This window comes from Ylistrum balloti, unplaced genomic scaffold (assembly GCF_031769215.1).
Source record: "Ylistrum balloti isolate Yb309-2 unplaced genomic scaffold, AGI_CSIRO_Ybal_v1 Utg370220, whole genome shotgun sequence".
In the NCBI taxonomy this organism is placed as follows: domain Eukaryota; kingdom Metazoa; phylum Mollusca; class Bivalvia; order Pectinida; family Pectinidae; genus Ylistrum; species Ylistrum balloti.
The window spans coordinates 509420-530119 of NW_026782185.1; the positions used below are offsets into that span (position 1 = coordinate 509420).

The 20700-nt window shown below is 32.6% G+C and overlaps 1 protein-coding gene across 2 annotated transcripts; it reads left to right on the top strand.

Moving 5' to 3' along the window:
* Positions 1–134: 134 nt before the first annotated feature.
* Positions 135–10205, top strand: LOC132551822 (polypeptide N-acetylgalactosaminyltransferase 16-like). Of its 2 annotated transcripts, XM_060215968.1 has the most exons (15): positions 135–316; positions 1369–1526; positions 1760–1855; positions 2404–2471; positions 2861–2926; positions 3516–3637; positions 3803–3896; positions 4846–4921; positions 5262–5365; positions 6331–6457; positions 6592–6684; positions 8076–8159; positions 8617–8743; positions 8926–9042; positions 9375–10205. In XM_060215968.1, exons 1-15 carry the CDS (start codon positions 167–169, stop codon positions 9537–9539), a joined length of 1647 nt encoding a protein of 548 aa, XP_060071951.1. In that variant the 5' UTR covers positions 135–166; the 3' UTR covers positions 9540–10205. The 2 variants fall into 2 exon arrangements, with proteins under 2 accessions (XP_060071951.1, XP_060071952.1); XM_060215969.1 differs by lacking the exons at positions 8617–8743; positions 8926–9042; positions 9375–10205 and having other exon boundaries at positions 8076–8163.
* The last annotated feature ends 10495 nt before the right edge of the window (positions 10206–20700 follow it).

A 20700-nucleotide genomic window follows, 5' to 3' on the forward strand; every position in this document is an offset into this window, starting at 1 on the left:
CCGAAGAAAGAAACCGGAACACTTACGCGTTTGTATTTAATGCATGAGGTAGTTGAAGGTAGCCCAAACACTTATCAGAAAGCGATTTGATGCAGATGCTGAGTGCGACGACGAAACTTTTCGAAACTTTTACACGAAGAAGATAAAGAGGCAATGCAAGTTGACCATGAAGAAATACCGACGTTTGTGTGCCCTTCTGATTATCTCAATGATTATCTTGTGTGTGATGCATTATTCAGGAGATCTGCATTTTCTTTATAAGATGTTCTTTATTCCAAGACATTGGATCACAAGCGATACAGATGAAGATGGAAAGGCGAGTATTGTTTACGTGTACACTCCAACCATTTTCTTAATAACGTGTCGAGAAAGAGACACATCGGAAGTTATCTTTTAAACTCAAAATACACAATCATGTATATTTATCAAGATAACTTGACACTTTATATTCTGGCCTAGGACAGTCTAATATAAAAGGAATCGATTTTCTTCTGCTAATGATTCAGAAATTAAATGAAAAAGTACACAAGTTTTTGTAAGGGACAGAATGTCTCACATTGTGGAACTTGAGGATTAAACCAATGTTTTAGTCCTTGCTGCTCATCAATATTATATTTTCCTCATGACCTTTTAATAATATTCTCAAGTAATATGATCATTTAACCAAGATTTAAATACAGTGTACATGTATGTGTACGGAGTTGCATTTGTTTATTATGAGCAAGGTAGAGTGATGGTTATTTTTGTTTTCTTCTATTTGTAATCAACAACTTCAGTTAAGGTTGGGCAAAGTGTCTTGAAAGTCCCAATTATTCTGACATTCTATTGATTTTTTTATATCGGGTTGGGTTTGTTGACTCCAGACAAATATAAAAGTCAAAAGAATATCAAAATAATTCAGACTAAGTGTCATGATGCATTGGGATTTGGAGATTCTGCCTGGTGCTGCATTATATGGATTCCTCGAAATTATTCATTATAAATAAATCTGTGATAGATATATAATAACTGGTCCTCCATTTTAAATTCTTACTTTTGAACAAGGTAGACTCATAACTTGTAATCTATGTACACTCAACCTGTAATTTGTAACAGATATGGATCAGAGCTATGTGGATGTCTCATAGGATAGTGGCGCTTCCCACTGAAAAAAGTTTTCCATTATTAATTATAAAGACATTTGATTGAATGAAAATGTTATATATTACAATTTGTATGTCTTCAGTTGCTGTGGTTTACAATGTTACATGTTTATTAAGACAAAGTGTCACCACCAGGGTTTGAATACAAGACATAAAGATTGTGTTTAGATAAGGCAGTATATAGATAATAGATACAGGTTTAAAAGTTATATCTGTTACATTTCAGACACACAGTGTGAGCCTTGGAACATTTAACCCATCCACTTACCTTCAGCCACCATCAGTATCAGATCAGAAGGATCCATTCCTGAACCATGCATTCAACATCCTCAAAAGTGATGATATACCGTTTGACCGCCCGCTACCAGACAGTAGGAATAAAAGGTACTGTTATTTCACACCCTTACCGCTATGCTGAAAACAAAATGTGCATACCAAGTAATAAATCTGTTTGATTGTGTGGTCATGCATCATTTGAGAAAAAAAGTGATATCTGATCTAACAGATTTTGCAAAAATATATGTGAAAAATTTGCAGCCTAAATTTTGTCACCAACAGTCATTTGAAGAAGTTAATGATTCTGCATATATTTATATATATCAACACTTCTTTTTCAGGTGCAAGCCAAGGCCATTTACAGACCTCCCAGCCACATCTGTGATTATTGCTTATTACAATGAAGCAAGGTCAACTTTGCTGAGAACTGTTGTGAGGTTTGTATATGTAGATCTTTCTTCTGTATTCAAAAAGTTTGAAAACGAGAATGTATTATAAGGACACAAATTCATTGTCATTATTTAGATGCCACAACTGTAGCTCAAAATTTTGATTATGTATTTTATTTAAATGAAACGATAAAAATAATCAGGCATTTTAGCCAGTTTCATCTGCTATAGGTCCAAATAGAATGAGACGTACATGCTCACATTTTCATCATCACATTAATCAAAAGTTATATGAAGAGGAAGTTGGTTTACTACTTTAAATGTATCTCTAAGAGAATTATTTCAGGGGTCATTTCAGACGAAGCAAATAAGTGGGCAATGGGCATACTTAAAAATGGATGCGATTTTCTAACTTGAATATTTCTGGTAAAGATGACATTCTGGTAAGAATGAACATCTATATACATAATTTTTCTAAGTAAATTTATGGAATTGTCAGCCATCTTGTCTCAACCTGTATTAATGGAAAAGCTAATCAAAGTGAATTTCAGTAATTCTGCTGATCTTTAATGTTCAGTTGAATTGTTGTGTTACAGTGTTTTGAGGAGAACACCACCAGAACTGATCAAAGAGATACTGCTGATTGATGACTTTAGTGATGATGGTAAGTAAACAAGATAATGGTAATTCAGTCTTTGAAGAGGCAAACTTACCAGATTACTTTGTAATGTAGCTTCTCAATCATTGTATATAAGTAACTGGTAGGTACTCTATAGTTAATGATATTCATGTCAGATTTAACTTCACTATAAATCATTAGAAATTGCACAAAATTAATTATACTCAGCAAATGTATTATAGTGAATCAAAATATAATGCAGTTCATGTTATATGGCTGTATATATATTCATATCTTGTATTGCTGAATGAGGAGTACATTTTTATTGGAGTTTCATTCATTCATTTTACTTGAATATATTGGAACCAGTAAAATTGTCCCTGATTTTACTTACCACACTTAAATTTATACTTTGTTCAATCTTTTTTTTTCAGCTGAAGTTGGTCGTTTACTTCCTGAGATACCAAAAGTTCAAGTTTACAGGAACAAAAAACGAGAAGGTAGGAATGAAAGAAATGCTGTTAGTATCTTCATATGTACAGAACATGTAAATATAGCTTTCTTTGATTATTACAAGCATATGTCATATTTAAATCTAAACATGTTCTGAAGCATAGTTAGGTATTGATCTATACTAATTATTGGTAGATATAGATGAAGGCTGTCTCACCTTATGAATTCTTCTAATACCCATGACTGAAAAAACTACATAAATACATTTGGTGAAAACTAAGAATTTCCAAGAGATATTTTAGGAGATATATTTAAATTAATCATTTTGTCCAAGGCCCTATGACCTCTTTCCTTTAATGTGATGTTATTTTTAACTTTTAGTGTGGAAATATAAGTTCCCTAGTTAAGTTTCTGGACTTTTAGGGTACATTTTATGAGATGTTTTGACATATTTGAAACCTTATAAGTAGTATCACATTTATTTTTGTGTCATGTTTTGTTGTTTTTTGTTGTAAATTGTTTATGTATTGAGTTTTGAATGATATTTTATGTTGTTTTTTTATTGTATTGTGTTGTAAAAACTTAATGAATTATTTTCAAATCTTTCCATTCCTAAGTTTATCATCTTTTTTACAGGCCTGATCAGATCACGAGTACGAGGTGCCAACTTAGCTGGGAGTGATGTATTGACCTTCTTGGACAGTCATTGTGAGGTCAACATTGGATGGTTGGAACCCCTTCTATTCCGGATAGCAGAGGTGATGTTTATTTACCATCATCTAGGAGTTTTCTTGAGAAAGTGCATTATAAACATTTTATACCTAAAGTGAAAAGTTTGATATCTGGAAACTTGTAACCAAAGTATTCACCAGATTTTGTTTTGTGTAACTTTTGATAACACTTAAATGAATCATCTTCTTCAGTCACCAAAGGCTGTGGTGTGTCCTGTTCTGGATGTGATCAACACTTCCACATTTGACTACGTTGCAGCCCCACACACACCTGTGGTTGTTGGAGGTGGGTTCACCGAATATGATAGATTGTACTGAAGTGTAATTTACATTTAAGATTGTTTAAGTTATGAATTGCTGATGATTACCTACACTGTATCAGCTTCAAATTTTCAAGTGAGTGCCTCACATTATAAAATTGTGTCTTATGTCCTCCCAGTATTCAGAGTTATGTCCCTTCGTTCATCAAGTGTTATTTTATCTTGTGTACTCGTTATATACCAAATTTCAAATGTGATAATCTCTCATGACAACAAAGGGTTTGGTGCTGAAATTGAATCCCTGTCTATAACAGAAAGTTTCACCTCCTTCCCCATCTCTGTTTTCTATTAAAAGTTTTGCATGAATGACCTTGGTACAGCTGTACTCTATCATGTATGTTTATATATAGTTACAAACTGTGATGAAGACAAAACTTTGTCAAATCTTCAGTGTTGAAATAAGTAAGAATACTGAATACAATGAATGTAGTGTTGGATCTAGGGTTTTGGAAAAAATGGTGTTTTAAAAAACATTTTTTTCTTTTAAACTTATTTTTCGATTGTTTCATTAAAAGCTGAATAAGAAAGGACAGTTGAAGAAACAATGGATCCACCACAGGAACAGTCCGAACATAGATAATGTCTTTTGCCATATTAAGGATATGTAAACGTCAATAGATACCGGTATTATGATACAATTGACACTGCAGCAACACACATTCAATTTTGTTATCTTACAGTTGATCATTAGGGTATAAGAAATTTTCTCAGTGACTTTAATATCAAAGCTTTTCCTTGATTACCTGAAATTTTCATCCATAACTCAACAGAGATTTGTGTTTTAAAATAATTAATTTTTTCTGGACAGTTACAAAGGAGCTGTTTTGGAGGCCATTTGATTATCATTCTGCATGTTATTCACACTTTTTTTCATAAAGGTTATAAAAAATGTACTTGACAAGAATTTATTTTTAGGGTTTGATTGGGGATTGAACTTTAAATGGGAACCTCCTCCTCAGTCGATGGTGTTTAGACCAGAAGATCCGCGCAGGTCTGTTTTATTATTCATTACAGTACTTGTACTTTAGTATATTATAAAGTTTCACTGGGAGAAGATTGTTGGTTATATTTAAATATGTAAATTGGCTAAAACTTTGATATATTAATTACGGGATTTGGCTAACAATATCTTCTTCATATATATGTACAGCTTCAATTTTTCTGTAAACATTATTTTCACCAAACTTAACAGATTTGTAATGTATCTAGCATGTGTTCAGTGAAAACATACGTGTGTTTTTATGTCTAGAACATGTACACTTTCATGTCTACAATGATATATATATGCATGTTCTCACTACTTACATATGTATGACTTGGTGTGTATTTAGAACAGCTGTGATGGCAGGAGGAGTTTTCAGTATCAGCAGAGCCTGGTTTAACAAACTGGGAAAGTACGACACTGGAATGAATATATGGGGTGGAGAAAACTTTGGTGAGTAATGTAGATCAGGGTATATTTAAATTATATTTACAATGATCTACAAGTTCAGTGTGCCCTTGTTTCCATTTTCTGTTATTTCTGTCTCACAGACTGCACTTTCTGTCTCATGGTAACTAGAACTCTAACAACACATTTTAGTTTCGATATAAGTGCATTACAATACACACCCATCAGTTTGATCATTTTCAACGCAATACAACTATTGTATATTGAGGTATCTAAAAAAAATTGCATTTTAAATATTTTCTTTCAGAATTAATAAGCCACAACTTTTTCCCTCGGCAATCAAACGTTTGGCTTAAATACCGGTTCAGCTTATTTATTGACAAAATTATAAAAAAAATTGACAGAACAAAAAAAAACAAAAATTGAAGCATATCATCTGGACATTGGTTCTGGACCATTATGTATTTTGGAATGGCCATCTTGTCAAGGTATATCACTTGCACTATACGCCTGAGTGACCTTGCACTCTGATAATTTTGGTACTAAAAGTTAACAAAATTTTTTTTAAAGTTTAAAAATTACAATAAAAGTAAAATCATTCATGATAAAACAATCAGTAGGCGATAATGTACTCATCTATTTGTTGTGACTTTACTGAACGATGTATGAAATAGCTAAGAAATATTGATGTGAGATGATAGGGAAAACACTCCTGTTGAGTGCCCTGACCAGGAATCAAACACGGTCTCTGTCAGCTGTCTCTACCAACTGAGCCAAAGAATCATGCTCCGTCAACAGAGATCATATTCGCTCCTGTACTGGTAACGGCCTCTTAGTTATAATTGACTATCACTGTAAATGTTACTTTCAGGGGAGTAATTTTCAGTAATTTTGGAGAGATTAAAGCCACTAATGATGAAATAAAATGAAAACAAAATTTGTATCTGTTCCCAAGTTAATGTTCCTAACTTAATATGTTTCCTTACATATATTTCTTGATATGCTTTCAGAATTGTCATTCAAAGTCTGGATGTGTGGAGGTCAGATTGAAATCGTGCCATGCAGTCGCGTTGGTCATGTGTTCAGGAAAAGACATCCATACGAATTCCCTGATGGTGATACAAACACTGTTATCAGGTAATAATATAAGAAATCACCCAAGGAAATTTGTAGTAATGAAGACTGTGTAAAAAGAATTCATGGGCCTTCATCTTTTAAATACAAAAAATTCTCTGTCAGTATCTTTAATGGTATTAATTTTTGTTTCACAGAAACAATCGCAGGGTGGCAGAGGTATGGATGGATGAATACAAAAAATATTTCTACAAAAAGAAGCCTTCAGCTAGAATGAAGCCATTTGGGAGGTATATGCAGCTTTCTCTTTCCCTGGTTATAAATAATCTGTGTTTATAAATAATCTGTGTTTATAAATAATCTGTGTTTATAAATAATCTGTGTTTATAAATAATCTGTGTTTATAAATGACCTGTTTATAAATGATCTGTGTTTATAAATGACCTGTTTATAAATTATCTGTGTTTATAAATGACCTGTGTTTATAAATAATCTGTGTTTATAAATGACCTGTGTTTATGAAAGATCTGTGTTTATAAATAATCTGTGTTTATAAATGATCTTTGTTTATAAATAATCTGTGTTTATAAATGATCTTTGTTTATAAAAGATCTGTGTTTATAAATAATCTGTGTTTATAAATGATCTTTGTTTATAAATAATCTGTGTTTATAAATGATCTTTGTTTATAAATGATCTTTGTTTATAAAAGATCTGTGTTTATAAATAATCTGTGTTTATAAATGATCTTTGTTTATAAATAATCTGTGTTTATAAATGATCTTTGTTTATAAATAATCTGTGTTTATAAATGATCTTTGTTTATAAAAGATCTGTGTTTATAAATAATCTGTGTTTATAAATGATCTTTGTTTATAAATAATCTGTGTTTATAAATGATCTTTGTTTATAAATAATCTGTGTTTATAAATGATCTTTGTTTATAAATGACCTGTGTATATAAATGATCTGTGTTTATAAATGACCCGTGTTTATAAATGATCCGTGTTTATAAATGACCTGTTTATAAATGATCAGTGTTTATAAATGACCTGTGTTTATAAATGATATGTGTTTATAAATGACAAGTGTTTATAAATGACCTTTGTTTATAAATGATCTGTGTTTATAAATGACCTGTGTTTATAACTTGTCTGAAGTATGATGAATTTATCATTAATTTTTGGTTAAATATCTTATTGTGATTGGTCACTTAAAAGGTTGTAATTGATATTAGCATTCTGTAGAATATTCGACACAGAAACTCTGAGATTTTTTCTTCATTGAAGTGTTAATTATTCTGTCCACTAATCATTTAGAATGAAACCTTGCCATATCAGACGACAGCTTTTTAACTGCATCTATAACAATATCTACCCTGTCAATAAATCAATCTTCATATCATTTGAATAGTTTACAACTAAATAATTTTCAAATGACAAACTATTTCCAAGGAGTCAAAATATTTGCAGGGGAGATAACTTTCACATTTTAAATACTGTTGTCATAGATTTAATGTAACAAGGAATCCAAAACACATGGCTGGTAAAGACACACTTGATGTGAGTCCACCAAAGTAAGTCTTATGACTTTTCCAAGTTTTTTGTATCGGTTTATCTGTCTTTAAATGGGTATTTCACATCATCAGGTCATCATGAAAAATTTGTTTTTGAAATTTCAGGATTTCTAATAGGAAGAAGCTAAGAAATCAATTAGAGTGTCGTTCATTTGGCTGGTACATCAACAATGTATATCCCGCACTAAAGTGAGTCATTTTTCTATACCAACAATGTATATCCCTCACTAGAATTGAGTCAATTTTCTCCCTCAACAATGTACATCCGACTGCACTAAAGTGGGTTAATCTTCTCAATGCATATCCCTCACCAAAGTGAGTCAATCTTCCATACCAACAATGCATATTTCTCACCAAAGTGAGTCAATCTTTTATACCAACAATGCATATTCCTCACCAAAGTGAGTCAATCTTCTATACCAACAATGCATATCCCTTACCAAAGTGAGTCAATCTTCTATACCAACAGTGCATATCCCTCACCAAAGTGAGTCAATCTTATATACCAACAATGCATATCCCTCACCAAAGTGAGTCAATCTTCTATACCAACAGTGCATATTCCTCACCAAAGTGAGTCAATCTTCTATACCAACAATGTAGATCCCACACTAAATTGCTAACTGCTATGTTTTCTTCACTTCAGGCCACCGGTCAGTGATGAGGTGATGTTTGGCCGTCTTAAGCAAGGAGACCTATGTCTCGATGTAGACTCTGGTCATGTACCTATCATCACTATCCTGCGTCCCTGTGATATTGATCGGCCAAGTCAGGTATGTCCCTGTCATTGCATCAAACGTCCCTTTGAAACTGATTTGGTTCAATTCAGCTATGTCATTGCTATCTTACATCCCTGTGTTAATGGTTGGTCAAGACTTGTAAAATGTATATTTAATTTTAAGATTGGTCATGAATATAGGAATTAATTTGTATGTCTTTGGTACAATGCAATTAGGAATGGTCATGGAAGAAAAGAGGTGACATCACAAATAACGGCCTTTGTCTGACAGCCCACCTGGAGACCACCCATAACTATGTTCTAGCTAAATTCTGCAGCCAGGACGAGTCACAAGTATTTATTTTTAAAGATAAATAAAGTCAGCAGATGTTTAGTTAATAAAAATTCTAACTCAATGTTTAGTGATAGTATTAATAGATTTATGAATCAACCTTCTGTAAATTTAAGTATACCCGGTAATGAACAAATGGTTAGACATGAACAAAAGGAAGATATAATATATTGAAAATGATGTCTAGATGAAGTGTTAAAGGAATTATAATCAGACAAAAGTATTTGTTTATTTCAATATTAATTCATTGGTAATATTGATTAACAAAACTCCAGTATTAATTGATCAATTGGAACGGGGGAAAAAAACATCTTTAATCTTTACTTCTTTACAGATTTGGGTGGCACATCAATCCCAGATTGTCCACAATCTCACTGGTCAGTGTATAGATGCTTATAAGGCTGACATAGGTCTGGTTCTAGCAGAGTGTGATCAGAAGAACGGTCAGCAGAAATGGACACTGCCGGTCAAAGATCATTTACACAGTAGAGATTTGTAATATGGACACAAGATGGACAACTTAACTGTGATCTATAGCTGGTTTCTTTATCAGATGGCACATGTCTGTTTAGTACATAATGTATGTATATGTCTTGCCTCTGTAGTTGAGTACTAGTGTTTCTATGTTGAGATACAGATTGTTTTCGGTCAGTTTAAACTTTAAGATTTCACTAAAATTAAAAGCAAAAAGATGAATTTGTTTGGAAAACATTAAACAGACAATATCGTTCTCTTTTAATTGAATTCTTGACATATCATTTAGATTTTTTTCTGTGTGTTCTAAGAAACAAATGGAGAATATGAGCCTTTGCAAACGTTAACAAAGTGCAATGTCAGTAAACAGAAGGAAATCTAGCATAGAAAATTTCATGATTTTCAAAGACTTGTAAAGCATATGTGTCATTTTTGTTTGATGTCGGTAATATTTTTAAGTATGTAATTGTGTTTTTGGTATATCTTATGAATTATGAAAAAATTGTCAGTGGGGTCAGTAATTGGAACAATTTACAGTTGGTATACACACCTTTTCAAAGAGAGATTACAATGTACTTTGTACAATCTATGTGATTGATTTCAAAGTATAATATTATGATCTACTTTCATTTTCAAGTTGTGTTATTTTTTTAATTCTTACTACATTGTGTCTGTAATTGTTTGATAGATAGCTAACTGATAAACTATACAAGATTAATACTATTGAATTTTTAGTACATGTATATGATTTTAATACATGTTTTCGTCTTGACTCTCCAACAGAGATAGATTTTAGATTTGATATACATCCTTACAATTTACTTCTTGTTATAGAAAATAATGTGATCTATTTTTAGAAGATATTATTTCATCATTTTTCATCTGTATTTTCGTCAGCTTGTATACATTTCATACATGGTCTTTAAAACATACCACTAAAACCTATAAATATCATCATATTCATTTTTCTTTTTATAATTGAGGTTGATACTAGATTGCTCAAATTTGTTCACACATTTCATATATATCCTTACTGCTTGCCATATACAAGTAATTGGTTAATAAGTAAGAGAGGATGTTAGGATTCCTGCTGGATCCTGTATCCATTTCATAGACAGCCTTAGAATTTATTATGCATATCAACTTTCTTATTTCTGGTACAGGGTTATATCATTGCAAGGTTTATATATCTTTATCTGTAGACATGACTATGGAAGTAGTGTCTACTTTTACTTTTTGAATGTATACACTTTACAAAATGACCAGTAAAAATGAATGTCGTTGTTATATTTTCATTATACATGTGTATATGATTAGTGCTTATTTTTAAAAACTTATATACAGCTTTATAGTATACGTTCTCTGCACACTATTTTAAGTTTTACTCTGAAGTTTATCATAATTTTTGTCATGTTTGTACCCAACCTTATAAAGTGTTATTTGTTTTATTTTTAGTAACAATTTACTATTGAAACATCAATTAGATTGTTTTCATTTTTTAATTAGTTTCAAAGATGTTCTAAATGCAAATGAATGAAGAATAAAAAAGTTTCATTAAGAAACAGTTGCTGTGATGCTGCGATGCTGTCGTTATGTCAGGTTTTTTCTATCTTCTTAAAATGACGGTTCGTTAAGTGCATTTATGTAAATTTTTGATGTATATTGTCTCTGCCTGGTTGGAATATAATTATTATCAATTGTCATCTTAAGAACTTATTTCATTCATAATTCATTTTCTCATTGTATACTGGTTGCCTATCTTTTCTTGCAAGATGCCAATGCTCGTCAGGTGTCACCAATACACATTATTCTACAGTTAGATCACAATATGTCTTCACACAAATTTTTCAAGGAAAAAAAACATCATAAGAGTCACTTGTTTTCCCAGTGTTTACTGGTCACACCACAACATATTCCTGAAAGGTTCGTAAATACACATTCTCCTTGGAAAGATCATGATATTTTGACAGATATTTCAAAAAAGTTAAATACTTTTTTAGAAAAAAAGATTGTTTTGAAAAATTCCAGAAAAAAATTGTCAAGCTGTGTTTAAATTATTAGATATTTCTTTAAGGGTTGGTGAGAAAAGGTCGATGACCAGGCTCCAGTTGTTCTAAGGCTTATTAGAAATGACCAGTGGTTAGTGAAAATTTTCAAACATGAATTGAACAAAATTTTCTATCATTTAGCATCAGTATATTTGTTGATACAGGTCATATTTATACATTTTGAATGTTGATTTTGTATTTAACAATCTTTTCTTTTCAATGGCATTTTCGTTTTTTCATTAACCTCTGATTAAGTCTAACTTTTGAACAACGTAGGCATCACAGTATTGTAATTATTTATATGTACCGTACTTAATAATCTGGTTTACATTTATAGCTGATTGAACAAATATGAATTGTTGTTTTTCATGTCAATTAAGGTCCCAATTGTTGATGAAGTAAACAAAGATCGTAATAAGTATTGATAGTTCTGGGTTTGTGTATATACTTAGTTTTTTGTAATACCTTAGCTCGTTAATGGTTAACAAAAATGTACAAGCACCTTACTTAGAGCATTTTGAGTTTCATTTCTTTTGACAAGAGTGTATGAATATCATCTTTTGAGGCAGACAGTGTCTTCCATATCTTTGTAAAAGTTATTTTTCAAATAAATCTACAATTTCTATCATTTTACTGAAAGTTTGAGGAAAATTTTTTCTCCACTTTTAGGAATCTGATTATAATTTTCTCTATCATGTTATTTCAGAATATTTATTATCTTGATTTTATTCCGTCTTTGAAATAATCAGAAATAGAATCTCATACGAAACAGGTTTACCTTACTTGATATAGTAAATAAAGATTAAAAAGTTTTTTCGCTACCACCTCTGGGTCGCTGGTTCGAGGCCTACAGGGAAGTCAATGGTTTAGGATAAAGTCTTAGCTTCCGTTTTAGTTGCAATTTCATATCTTTATCACTCTATTTCCCATCTAAATTTTCCTATTACTGTGCCAAAATGTTGAGGAACCATATACATATACAATGTCAAACATTGTGTAAAGATTGGTTGTCCTTTTATTAGTACATGGATGAGATATTTTCTTTATAGTAAAAAAACATACTCGGATACCCAACTATATAATCATAAACTTGACAATTTTACAACGATTGCGAAGCAAGTTTTTCCAATTTATATTAATCACTCTTGTTGGCCCGGATGGAAGTGCTCGAAGGGTCTTACTGTGGGAGGAAACTGGGGAAAACCCACGTGGTGGGTCAGGTGACTCCATGCCTTTTCACATCCATTCCGGAATCAAACCCCAGACAGCTAGGTGAAAGGCGAGTGCGTTACCACTGCGCCATCCAACCAGCCATATTTTCTTTGTGCTGCAACACAATATTGTTACTCCTTATATCATCATTTAATGAAATGTTGTCTAAAATAGTAATACATTCATGTTGAATGCTTGAGATTGTATATATAAGTAGATATGGTTGTATATAAGATCTTTGATGTACAATGATAGGTCTTAAAAAAAACATGTTATCATTATCTCATAATGTACATGATACTTGTGTATGTAAAGTTAACATTGCCAAGCAATGAAATAAAAATAATTACTGGAACTTTTTTTGTCTTTTTTAAAACAATATGACTTTAATTATTAATCCTTTTCAGTACCTGACTCGCCTATTCTTACCTCAGATCCTGTGCATTCTTACAAATATTTCACCTTTCGTCAAGTCTTGATGTTGTATACATGTTTTTCGTTCTATGAACTTTACGTCAATTGAATGAACCAAGATTAACATGGCAGCTATTGTCGATAAAGCAGAAGATGCTTACACTTCTAGAACACCTGGTCTTTCTCTCCGTCTGCTGTTTAAGAGTCACTAATTGATGTGAATTTATATACGCTTTCAAACTTGTGTCCTATACTATTATAATGTTAATGGCGTAATGTTTTTGAATCAATGTCGTTTAATCCTTATGACTGTTTATAAGTTTCTGTTTGTCAATTGAAAAATTGAAGTACGATTTTGTTGACAGGTCGGTACTCTCGTGATATTTTTGGGTAAGTTATACAAGATATTCCTGGTTTTGGTTATATGCCTGTAAAGCCTTATCCTATGGTCCAACTCCCAACACCCTCCCTCCCGCTCCGGTTCGTCAAGGATACGACTCCGTCACTATATGTTCAGTAGATTTAATGGGTTCTTTTGATCACACCTTAATAAAAAAAATTCTTCAAAGTTTTTTTTATTTCATGTTAGGCTTTTTGTCAGAAATTTGATAATCATGATTATAAATACAAACAATTATTTCGTATGAAGAAATAAACACCACTGATTTAAGTCTTTAGACGTTAGACCCATGAAGCCTTTCGCTCCTGTCAAATATTTATCATTGTAAATGAAATAAATATGCGATAAACAATTAAAACCTGGTAATATTTATTTTGTGGCAGATGTAGTGAAGGGTAGAATTAATTATTCAAACTTTGAAAGAGTGTCGGTATTCGTTTCTTCAGAAAGTTTTTTTGCATATTCAAACTGATTTTAAAATAAAGTAAGAGTTGTCTCCCATTGTTTATTTTGTTATTTGTTTTTGTAACTGAATATGTAGAGCTCCCACAAATAGTTTTCTTATTTTGATTTTGGATTAGATCGCGAGTTTGACAAAATATCTTTATTGATCCGAACTCTCAAAAGATCCTCGAAATTTCTATGGGGACAAACTGTGCTCATCTCTTGGCTGACTGATTTTTGTTTACAGGTCACAAAGACTTGCGAAGTCCTTCAATTTCACTTCCAGATATATTGATGTTGTATTGTATTTGATAACGAGAAATTCAATGACCGTGTCCGTCATATATACCCAACAAAACTGGAAATCAAGGACTCGGCACGCTTTTACAACGAAAACAACATGAACAGATTTCAGCCAAGCTGTATGATAAACTTCATGATTTCAATTTCCTTGTCATAAACTTTCCATTTATGGATACCAACACATCTGCATCACAACCTATGGTGTTTACGTGTCGCAGTCCAATTGAAATACAAGGACCAGCTCGCAATATCACATTTTAGGTCACTCGGGACAAAGTCTCATGACGATCTTTTGCGATCCCCTTTTGTTTGGCGTCGTGCGTTCTAAACTTCTAACATTTTTTACTTCTTCTGGTTAAAATTCCTCGACCGATTTTTGATGCGAGATGTCACCAACTGACAGACACAGGGTGTCGAGAGACATAGGTTGGCGAAGATGAAGAAGTTTTCTGGCCGTCACAATGATCTCACTAAGAAATATTACACATGCAAATATTTGTTGATATGAAGCTGGACGCTTACCTTGATCTCATTTGGGAACGTGACACTATCATCTTGGACTGACCAAGATTTACAATGCGGGTATCGTCGTTGAAGCAAAAGACGCTTACTCTTCCAGAATACCTGGTCTTGTTCTCCTTTTACTTAAACAGGAGTCTCTGTGTTAAATTGTCGCTCATATTTCGCCTTCGTTCCATATCATATGTCATAGTTGATTTTGTAGTTATATATGTCTGGTGGTTTAATTGTTGTAACTTTGTTCTCATATGGGAACCTGACATTATTCACTTGCATTGACCAAGATTTACATGGTGGGCGTCGTCGACGAAGAAAAACGCCTTGCTTTCTGGAATACCTGACTTTTTCCAGGAGTCTCCGTAGAAATATTTCTTTTGACGGACGGACGAAGAGTTCACTTGGAGGTGATTAGAAATATATAAAAGAAAATTTGATGTGCTAGAAAAATATTTTCATAAAAGTGTAACAGGTTTCTAATCTTGCATCTATCAAAACTTACCACTGGAAAAATATCTATTAGCATTCAGCAACGCTCTTGGAAATCAAGGTTCTCCGCCCAAGGCTGTATGTATTGACACAGTTTAGCAGAGGGTCAATGTATATAATGAAACATTAACTAGTGACACTTAGGAAGGCTTCAATGTGATGAGAAAACTGTATTGGAAATAAGGGAACGCATTCGAGTGTACTAGAAAAAGATGTACTCACATGTCGCAGAGACTTTAATGTAGTAAGAACACGAAAGCCAATGTCATATTAAAACGCAATCATTGTCAATTTTCTTTTGCGGCCAATATGAGAAAAGTAGGACGACAGTATTTGTTTCAAAACCGCGTCTTACAGTCGTGCTCCACAGTCTTATAGTAGTATCAGAAACGTTTTTTTTTTAATTCTTCGCAAAGACATTTCCAAAATAAATTGTACTGGTGGCGATTACGAAAATGTTCCTTAAGCTGGTTATATGAGGTATAGAAAGTTTATGGAAGTAATAGCTTGCAATCCTTCATATCTTTCGTTTTGTTACTGTGCCCTGTTTTTGAATTTATTTATTTATTTATTTATTCTAACTTTTGAAATGAATAAATTAAACTTTTCCAGACCTGTTAGATAATTTCGTTGTATAACTCGGAACAGGCAAAATTTTGGTTACATACAAATTTCACCACTTTTCTCTCGATTTCTAATTCATAATCTGGTCCTTTTTAAGTACAAGGAGTAATGTGCCCCAACAAAAATAATGCTAAGCAACAAAGTCACGGACCATTGAACCGAAGCTAGTCAGTGCAGATAACCTCATTTTGATAACTAACCAATTAAACACAAATAAACTGTAAGGAAATAATCAAGTGTTGGATCAATAAATAAGGACCAAAATGCAGTATTAACTATGGAAATAAAACTTCTAAGTTTAACCCGTACCATGGCGTTGGGTTTGAGGTACACGTGTTTGAAGGAAGTCATTATGGAATCGATCGAATTTGTTTACAGTAAAGGTCATCTTGAGGCACATATGTTGATAAATTTTGATGTTTTTTCCCTCGTAGCACTTTAGGAAACATGAATCAGATTTTATTTTTTATTTCAAAGAAATTGATTTAGAAGATAAGACATTATTTTATTCAGTCAAATTTTTCATTTTTATTATCAAATTTATTGAAGAGTTACGTTATTTTGGTTGAGTGCTCAGCTGACAATACTTTAATGACTGGCTTCTGACCGGTCTCTTAACGTACTGCAAAATCTCGTATTACATTAGCGAGGTAACGGGTGTGTTTACGTTACAATTTTTACATGTTCAGTGTGAGGTCATTGCTTGGTCACTCCACCGCGGGGTCACTACCGAGGTCAACATCCATTTAAATATAGAATTTTTCTTTGTGTGGTACTAATACAGGAATATTCCCACACTGCCTCGCGTTTAGCTTCAGAAGCCCAGATAAGATCACCGCCGTCCATATAATTATCTAGGGTATTCATTTGAATATCAGACATTTTATAGAAACCCGTGACTACTGTATTACATTAGCCATCTGAGACAACAATAGTTTTTTTTCTTTTCAGTCCAAACGGATATTATAAATGAAACACCAATTTCTGGCTGTAAATCTGTGTTATTTCGCTTGTCAGATTCGCTGTCCCAGTATTATACGATTAAATTGTTCCTGTCAAATTCAATGAGTGTTACATATAATAGAACAATTCATCCTTATTTGGAATATCGTAATTTTTTCACATTTACTTCACGATTGAAAACGAATTGATATTAATCAAACGTAGAAACAACATATATTTTCAGAAATCTATGACTGTAGTACGAGGGATGGTTGATGTGAGCCTCATATTCAAGTGTTTGACTTTTGGCGGACATATTGCATTATGTTTCAACATCTTCAGTATCTATACACTTTAGCCAGCGATGTTTAAGGGCCTCAATTCCACTTTTAAAGAAGTCCTATTCTTGACCGTTCAGATAGCTCGCCACTACATGTATGACGTCACAATCTGACTGAAAGTGGGTTCCGGAAATGGACGTTTTCAATTTAGGAAATACCGCTACCCATTCGACATAAGCTGACCAAATGACACCAGTCTTCGGGTAAACAGCCTTAAATAGTCAGAAAATAGTAGAGCTGGACAAAGACATCCTTGCTGAACTCCTTCCATACAATCTCACAACTTATCATTCAGCCCTCGTATGTACATGAATTGTACCAATTTTATACTTATAAAGACAAAAAAATATAAAAAGAATCCTGAGGTACATCGGTTCGAATCCCGTTAAGATGAGATTATAGTAAGTTTGTAAATTGTTTTTGCAACAGCGCTAATTAAAAAATTGAGGGTTTGTAAATTGCGCAAACGTTTAAGCAAATATGATGATAAGGCTGAAGATCGTTAATGTTTATATAGAGTATATCCGTCAAACTCATTCGACATACATAGATGTTTGTGTACAAAAAGGCAAATCATCGTTATTCGAAACCAAAATAATTTCATCTCGTCCGCACAACTCATACGTCTGATAGCACATAGTGTAATATCTATAGTCATCAGCTTTTGATGTTTGTAAGTGAAGTCATAAGATATTTTATCAAATGGGGTAAAAAATCCGGACATCGGTGTTGTTTTCGTATTTAGAATGCTGAGTCGTCTCCGTATATTACTGAGTACTATAATTCGGTTTTAATTTCCGCTGATTACGTGTCAGTTCTTTATCCAAGAATCAATAACTTGTAAAGATATGGACGATGGTTGTTAGTTCACATAATTATCCCAGAAATCATAACGACAAACCACGAAATTCGAGTCACACGAACATGATTTTACAGGGTATTTTAATGAATAAAATAAGTATTATCTCTGTGCAGTAGTTGAGCCCGCACCATCAGATTCACGATTGCCCAAAAAAGGAATGGCTCAAATAAGTTCTCAATTCCGTAAAGCTTGCCGTCATAAAAACAAAGAAAATGAATCCAACAACAGATCGATTTTATATTTTAATAAAATACATTCGCCTTTGAACATAAAAGAAAAAAACATTATAAAATACAATAGTGACATAACAGATAACCAGTATAAAGAACGGCCACGTGTCATCAACAGGTTTCTTCTGTTGTACATATTACTCTATTCATCATAATTGTGGTAAAAATAAGTATATAGAATTTAGTTTAAAGGATTCTGCTGAAAATTATATAATTTTGTATTTCATATTTTAAAATCATACAGGAAAAATAGAAAACATTTTTGGCAATTTAGATTAAGATATCGAAAAATTCCAGAATGAATTTTGCAGTGTTTAAAAAAACGTAAAAAAAAAAGAGAGAGAGAATAAATGAATATCTGATAGTTGTAACACCTGGCACATTTTCAAAGCACTTACTATAAACTGGTATACACATAATTATAGGTGAATTCCCTGCACCAGCTTGGCCTCTATCTACATCCAACTGACCAATCAATAGGTGTAGCTCTCTACCCCTTATAGTACGGCAGTTGAATGTCTATAAGCTTGCTAACATATACTATAGACTAAGCATGGAAATTCATGCACTATTCTTGATCTGTATAAGGAATACAGACAATTTTACATTGCAGTTAAAATATAGTGCACTTTTTACGTGGCCATATACAGATTATTTTCACTCCACGTGTGCTGTTTAACAGCTCCACAAATACCATATCAAACCAATTATAAAAGACGGATCTGCACTTAACAATACAAATAAAATTACTAGACACTAAAAATCTTTTAATTTTCGAGGAGTCATATTTTCGCTGAATTGGAGGTTCCAATTGAACTTTAAAATTGAAAGAAATCTAAAGGTGAAAATCGTTATAAGTTTCAGTACTTCCGTGAAAATTGCATCCATTTTGCATCCCACTTTTGACAAAACTGCGAAAATTTGAATCATTGAAAAAAAGAACCGTTATAGTATATGACATTGCTCTAACAAAATATCTTTAAGAAATATTAAATGTAGATGCAGCTGAGATAACAAATAAAAATCTGCTCGTCATTGAAACAATTACCGCGACAGCTTCATGGTAACTTTTATAACTTTAGAAAGATATCTTGTCGACCGTAGTCATGTTTTGTATTAAGATTTAATGATAACAAATGCACCAAGCGGCAAAAGGCGTGACATCCACCATCTTCTATACTCCTGGGGTTCACTCTCGCACTCTGCACCCTTGGAACATTTCATGGCAAAATTCAAGGTACAAACGAAGTAATTTGATTGGTTCCATGAGAAATAAATTGACCAATCACACGCTGATTACTTCCTTCCGACGATTACAACGGAGCAACACTCAATTTACATTACAATATCATGTTTTGCAACCTAGAGATTCGTTTCATATACATCAAAGGATCAGACTAGTATTTTCGTCTTGTCCACGAGGTGTCGCTCAAGGAACCTTCTATTTTGTCATAGGATGTTCCAAGGGTTCAGAAGGGTGATGGTAAGCCTTGGAGTATCGAGGATGGTCCTAAATGTAGTATTTTATATATCATATGTAAATATAAAGAGATGTTTTGTGTTGATAACTTCCAACCATTGAACATAACAAACAATATGAACAAAGAATGACATTTTTAAAAACCAATAAGCAAAATGTGACTGACCAAATATCAAAAAGCAGATTTACATCAAAACACACATTAAATAGAACTTCCGGGCATGTATGAGTGACATTTGGAAGGATATATTAGCATGTTTTATATATATATCTGTAGGTTTATAACCTACATCAGATGAGAACATTAAATAAAAACATCGGAGATTGAACTAATTACCGAAGGAGACAGCATTAAACATGGTAAAACGAATTTAATAATCTACTTAGTACGAATGTTAATCAATAAATCATACTTTTCCCTGGACATGAACAACTTGTATCATAGGTTGCCTGGGTAACTGTCATATTTGTGTAAAAAAAAGTGTCAGTGATACCTCTCCTAATTCTTCTCAACGTTTTGCATTAATTATGAAAAGATTATTTCTGAGTTTTAGAATTCACAAAATGGACAGAAACATACTGTTCTGCATACTACACGAGAAAAGAAATCCAAACTGGCTCCATTGTTTCTAATTCTAAATCTGAATTGAAAGGTGTAATTCATTTGTGTGTCTTTTGTAAAATCTCTAAATAAAGCCGCGGATATGTGAATACACACTGAAACATAATAACATTTCAAGTTGTTAAGGGGATAATTCTACTGTGGTATGAGAATTACAGATTCTCGTGTGTGTTGATAATTACGAGTTTTAATCAATAATAGATGCTGAATACTCATTCATCTATACCAAATTCCTCGTGTCATTATCTGGACAAAACAA

Bases quoted from the DNA above. Each gene is read 5' to 3' on its own strand.
- LOC132551822 (XM_060215968.1), top strand. From the start codon at position 167: ATGAAGAAATACCGACGTTTGTGTGCCCTTCTGATTATCTCAATGATT. The intron at 2,472-2,860 runs GTAAGTAAACAA...TTTTTTTTTCAG, and splicing joins TGATGACTTTAGTGATGATG to CTGAAGTTGGTCGTTTACTT. The intron at 6,458-6,591 runs GTAATAATATAA...TTTGTTTCACAG, and splicing joins GATACAAACACTGTTATCAG to AAACAATCGCAGGGTGGCAG.